A 5,979-nucleotide genomic window follows, 5' to 3' on the forward strand; every position below is an offset into this window, starting at 1 on the left:
TTCTTCTGCTGAAGTCCAGTGATGCTCTGAGATGTCTTTTTTCCTGTATAGTGCTGGAGGAAATAATTCCACAGTGTTAGCCCACATTCTGTTCAATATTTCTGGTTCTTTGAATGCACCCCTCTTAACCAGATTTCATAAACCTTACTCCTTAAGAGACCACTGTCATGGTGACAGAAACACAGTCTTTTCTCATGGCCTATGATTAGGGTAATTTTGTCAAAAGGGTCTGGACTAGGCCAATGAAAGCAATCTTTCCATGTCCTTTATGAAAGATTGTCTCTTTGGTGGTTGGAAGTTCCTTGTGGTCTCATCCTAACTCAGGCAGGCCATCGATGAATGTCAGATACCAAACTGATGCATGAATATTACTCTTACTCCATAGTTTTTGCAAATTTTCATATATGTTATATTGTGTAGGTGAGTAAGCAAGCAATCCAGGCATGCTTATACATTTAGAAGGGTTAATGAAGGAAGTGATAAAAAACAGTTCTTGCAGAGAACTTTCTCCTCATCACTACCTCCTGTTCCTCCTTCTTGGCTTTACTGCTTCACCAGTGGAAATGTAAAGGTAGCACCTCTAGTGTGGTGGTATGTGATTACAGGGTCCAACAAAACGCATGTGTGCATATTGTTTTTGAGTTACCATTTGCAAAGTGCAACCAGAGTCTCAGTATAGTCAGCATGCTTTCTACCCACAGCCAGTACAGGTGGATAGATCTATTTTCTACTTTTTTCTTTTATTCTTGATAAAACTCCCTACTATGTTACTTCGGTGTAGCATTCTTCACTGTAAAATCTGGTAAGACCATGTGACTCGTTAACTCGAGAAAATGTTGTCTATGTATAAACTACTTTGTATGCGCTCACAATAGTCGAAATGCCATCGTCTCTCGGAGGGGACGTTTCTTTTTATGGTAATTTATAAATCAAAGAGATTCAATGTTTCAGTTCGTCCATCGGGTCTGTAGGTGTCAGCCAAGCTCACGACAGGCAAACGATGGAAATTATCGAAGAAGAAGTCAATGACGTAACGACAGATGGCTGATGTACGCGGAAGTAAACACGAGCATTCATGTGAAGAGATGGGAGTAGGGGCATATGTTTGTGTGTTTTTCGGTCGTCTAACGTCCAGTGTGAACTGTATGCAGACATACACAATACTGTTTTGCAGCAGGTAAAACAAAGTAAATAGACGCTTAAGCATGAGCGGTTTGCTAACGTTACAGGAGCAAGACTAGTGAGCTATCTGTTGAGTTAGATGACATTAGCTAGCTAGCGTGACCACCCTGTTTGCAAGGCTGAAGACTCCGATAGCTACAGGTATTCATGAGGATCAATTCCGCGCAGTAACTGCGAAAATTCACGGATATGCTAACATCTGGATGGGCGTACATCAGTTTACTCAGAGAATGATACCAATCCCTCCGAAATATATAGCTAGCCAGCTAGAATGATCTCGGTGTTGATTAACGTTATGTTTCTTCCTTACCGTCTGTTAAAATTATATAAAGAGCGATCATAATTAGAATAACGAACATTAATTTACGTCTGCTTTCATGTTTGGCGTTATGGACTAGCTGTCCAACTAGCAACAATCTATTCAAATTTAAAATGTAGCCAGTTAATATAGCTAATGCCTTGGCAGTGTGACAGTTTGTGACAGTTGATGCAGTTGGCACCAGGACGATTATCAGAAGTCTCCCATTCATGGAGTATTAATGGGAATCAGAATTTCGCGACCTGAATTAAATATCCCACTCACTCGTTCGCAAGTAGACGTGCTAGTGTGGGGTAGCGGTGGTTGCAGCAACATCGGTGTTGAATATTGCACGTTTCCTCCTTCTGTTTCTCCCCTAACCCGTCTGTGAATTTTCTCCAGTTAAAAGAATGTTTTCAAGGACAACCGAGGATGAGTCCTCGGACGTGGAGGAAATGGACACCTCGGAGACACGGTGGTGTTGGTTTTACCTGGCCGAGTGCGGAGTGTGGCACATGTTCGAGGTAGCTGGCAAGGAAGTCTCACTATATCTGTCTGTTATACTGATATTTTCCAGTGCAACGAGGGGGTTGAAGTGTTGCGTTTGACATGTGAATATGCACCGCATAAGAGACAGAACAAGTAATCAGCAGCTTGTTGGTTCGAATTTCATGTGGGGCTCTGCTGGCATTCCCTCAGGGAAGCTGCTTAACCTTATTTCCTTCAATAAACATCCAGCCTGATAAACATCCATCGCTGTGAGGTAAATGTATGAACACTCGTGTGTCTTTACTGTGTCTGTGTGGTATTGCAGGTTGATCCAAGTGCAGCGTGCTCTGTGACCAGTGACCAAATCGAGCAGAATTATTGTAGGAATCAGCAGGGTGTCCTGGAATTCCACACTGCCAAGTACACCTACAGAGTGGACTTCTCAGGTATTGAAGCCTCATCCACATGGATCACCGCCTGCATATGTCCACTTTCCTGTTCAGCTTTAGCTGTGTGTTCTTGGGCATCAGTCATCTGTCATCTACAGATAGTCAGCTTAAACATGCTGAACATGAGGGTGGAATGGGATCTGTTTTTTTGTTCCTTGCAAGACAAGTTGCCCCTTGCCAAGAGCAATGTCCTAACTGTGCTTTGATTGAGTTGATTTTATCGTCACTGTACTCTGCACTGCTTTCTGCTCCACACAGAACCGAATATTGGTGTTGGGTTTTAAATGAACAGCTGTAGATTTTATTTAGTGTGGTTTTTAGTGTGATTGATCGGGCATTTGTTTTCTCGTTTTTTCACCCGCGCCTAGTAATGAGGCAAACCAATCTGACAACTGGAAAGCAGCGGCCGATCAAACGGGCGCTGCATTCGATGACAAGCTTCAGGTGAGTCTGACCACCTTAGAGGACGCGTGTTATGGTCTGTGACAGTGAAAACCCAATGAGAGACCGAGGTCTCAGGCCTGCAGGTTCCACTAGCACTGCTGCTCCTCCTCTTGAGTGTGGATCTGGCTTGGAGGCCACAGATGTGCAACATTAGACATTACCCCCCCCCCCCCCCCCCCCCCCCAACTGCGTGTACCTCTTTCTCTTGCCCAGTGTTTTAGGTATTAAGCTGTATCAGTCTTCATCATCGTTCCTAATGGTGTGTCTCCGTGCCCTTTACAGATTTATCTGTGATAATCTCGCCCTCCCTGTTCCATCTCACTGGGAGAGAATAAACACAGAGGAGCCTTACCAGGTAAATTGGAGGAGCCTTTACGTGTTACAGCAGCATCAGTCCTCTCCCGCTGCGTCTATCCCAGCACGACTCATTTCAAGGCAGTGCTCCGCGGTGTAGTGCAGGTATCACTCTGTGGAGGTTGTTGTCCATGTTGTGTGCTGTGGATCGACATGTTCCTGCTAGGTTTATTGCAGTTTCACATGACTCCCAGTGAAATGCAATCAGGAGCAGGACTGACCTAGGTCTGTTTACTCCTTTTTAAATGCCATCTCTTTAGTTAAAAGGCTTTAGCGTCTCCCACAGAGATTATACAGATTGATTTGCCACGGCTTCAGTTTGTCAGTTACCGTCACACAGGATTAACCCTTTCTGCACAGAAATGTAAGAAACAATCAGAGGATTGTAAAGTGTTGTTGGTTAGCTCTATGGCACCCCCTGCTGGACCGTGTTTATTAACGCGACTGTGGTTCTTGTCTCGCAGCTCATCTCTCTGGGCAGAGACACCTTCGAGTGTAAGGAGGTAGCAAGGCTCTTTGAGAGGACAATGGGAGGAGTCCCCATCAAGGCAATTCAAAGAATACAGAACTTAGACCTCTGGGAGTTTTTTTGCCGGTAGGCTGCATTATCCTGATGGTTGATGCAATCCCAGTGATTAATGTTTCTCATTCATTTTCATCATGGCATAGTCAGTAGATGAGTAACTTATAGTGTTGTTATGGAGTCATTCAAATCATTAAAATCACCCACAATTCAGTTATATCCTCCAGACATACTGTAAGAAATGTAGCGTTTTCATAACTTGTGGTGTGGACCGCCATGTAGGTCCCTTTACCTTGATCTGTTGGCATGTTTTAATTACTTCTTACAATTTACTGTATTGTTGAGAACATCAGGGTCAGTGCCATTGTATTTAGCACAGAGTCTAATGCAGTTCCACAGGTGTCTGTCAGCCAAACACTCATCATAACCCTCTCTTCCATTCTGAACAAAAGCTGTTCATTCATCTTCCCCTTCATTTTAATAAGTGAATAAAGTGGAATTTAAACCCACAATATCCACGGGAAGCCCTGTACTGCAGTAGCTGCCGGTGCAGTGAGATGTATTGACCTTGTCTTGTTCTCATCGGCTCTCTGAAGGAAGAAAGCACAGCTGAGAAAGATCAAACGGACAGACATTGAAGAGAAAATGCTCTTTCATGGAACAGGCCATAGCAATGTTCAGGCCATCTGCACCTACAATTTTGATTGGAGGTTAACTGGAAGCCACGGTGATGTCTATGGCAAAGGTGGGTGACACTTAGGACTCAGGGGTGCTTAATTAAGGACTTTATTGTGGCAAATGGGGTGGCGGTGTAGCATAGTGGAAAGGAACCGGGCTCATAACCAAAAGCAGGGTCTGTAACCGAACATGTACTGTCTCGATTTCCCACGGCAGCAATGCCACTGTACCCTTTGACAAGATACTTAACCCAGATTGGCCTTTGTAAATATCCAGCTGTATAAATGGATAAAGTAAAAACTGTAACCTTTGTAAGTTGCTCTGGATAAGAGCTTCTGCTAAATGTAATGTAAATATCCGTGTTCCTAGTGCTCAACTTCATGAAACAAAATTTGATTTTGCTGTATGGTTCATTTCACTGTTCACAGTTCACATTGTACAGGAAAGAAAAAAAGTCATACTTGCTTAAATTTGTTGTTCAGAGGTATTTAAATATTATTGTATACAAATGTAGAATAATGAAAAATGTGTGAAAATGGTATTCATGCCTTTCTCTTTTCCTCAGGGAGTTATTTTGCAAGAGATGCCAAGTACTCGAGTAAATTCTGCCACTCGACAGGGAAGCATAATTTCACTCTGCAGAAGCACGGTCTGGCGCCACCCATCTTTCAGAGCGAGCCGCCCTTCAAGTCGATGTTCTTGGCCCGGGTGCTTGTCGGGGAGTACACCCTGGGCCACCCCCTGTTCAGCCGGCCCCCCTCCAAGGACACCACCATCACAAACTTCTACGACAGCTGCGTGGACGACATCGCCAACCCCAAGATCTTTGTGATCTTCGATAGCAACCAGGTGTACCCGGAGTATTTGATAGAGTTCTATTAACCGCAGTGTCCAGGGACGCTGTGCAGACACACCTTTTATTTCTCCCTTATGAAGTCATTTTCTTTAAAAATAAGATGAAACCTGCCTCTGTCCAGGAGGGGTCTGGTATAGTGGCGGAATAGGAAGAGAAACTGCAGAAGAGGCAGGAGAGGAGAAACTCTCATATGGGCAGTATTCGCTATCTTTCCTTCAGTCCCTACCTACAGATTTCCCACAGTGCCTTTGGGAACAGACAAGAGGGAGAGAGCATGTAAGCTCAGAAAATGTAGGCGTGCGCTCCCACAAAGTGATGTAAAGTTGAGAACATGCGTTGCCAAAACTGACGCCTTGCGTTTCGGATATGCACTTTACACTGTATATTTACTTTTTGAAGTTCTGTTTATGTTTTTTTTTTTTTTTTTGGTGTGCCTGGTTGTTCTTTGTGACTAGAATGACACCCTTGTCTTTGTGGTGAAGATCTTAACGTGCTTGTCACATACACTGAAATCAGGTGTGCTTTCATCGGCTGTGAAGTTAAGGTGCTCGTCTGCTTATAAATGTGTTCTAGCGAAAATTCTCACTGGATCTGAGATGAAAGCTCGTGTCTGAAGGAGAAGATCAGACTTGAAAGCCACTGAGGCCCAGGCGCGAGCCAACTTTGCTGCATTGTTAGTCTAACATATATAGAATATACAGTAACG

The 5,979-nt window shown here is 43.9% G+C and overlaps 1 protein-coding gene across 2 annotated transcripts; it reads left to right on the plus strand.

Annotated features, from left to right (window-relative positions):
• The first annotated feature begins 1,100 nt into the window (after nt 1-1,100).
• LOC118771958 (protein mono-ADP-ribosyltransferase PARP11) lies at nt 1,101-5,595 on the plus strand. Of its 2 annotated transcripts, none has more exons than XM_036520153.1 (8): nt 1,101-1,323; nt 1,883-2,004; nt 2,295-2,415; nt 2,787-2,862; nt 3,145-3,217; nt 3,681-3,811; nt 4,336-4,484; nt 4,983-5,595. In XM_036520153.1, exons 2-8 carry the CDS (start codon nt 1,891-1,893, stop codon nt 5,297-5,299), a joined length of 981 nt encoding a protein of 326 aa, XP_036376046.1. In that variant the 5' UTR covers nt 1,101-1,323; nt 1,883-1,890; the 3' UTR covers nt 5,300-5,595. The 2 variants fall into 2 exon arrangements, with proteins under 2 accessions (XP_036376046.1, XP_036376047.1); XM_036520154.1 differs by having other exon boundaries at nt 1,118-1,177.
• The last annotated feature ends 384 nt before the right edge of the window (nt 5,596-5,979 follow it).

The sequence above is a fragment of the Megalops cyprinoides genome, chromosome 25 (assembly GCF_013368585.1).
Source record: "Megalops cyprinoides isolate fMegCyp1 chromosome 25, fMegCyp1.pri, whole genome shotgun sequence".
Lineage (NCBI taxonomy): Eukaryota > Metazoa > Chordata > Actinopteri > Elopiformes > Megalopidae > Megalops > Megalops cyprinoides.

Excerpts from the sequence above, each read along its gene's own strand:
- LOC118771958 (XM_036520153.1), top strand. The coding sequence starts at position 1,891 with ATGTTTTCAAGGACAACCGAGGATGAGTCCTCGGACGTGGAGGAAATG. Across the intron at positions 3,218-3,680 it reads ACACAGAGGAGCCTTACCAG|CTCATCTCTCTGGGCAGAGA; the intron begins GTAAATTGGAGG and ends CTTGTCTCGCAG. Across the intron at positions 3,812-4,335 it reads CTCTGGGAGTTTTTTTGCCG|GAAGAAAGCACAGCTGAGAA; the intron begins GTAGGCTGCATT and ends GGCTCTCTGAAG.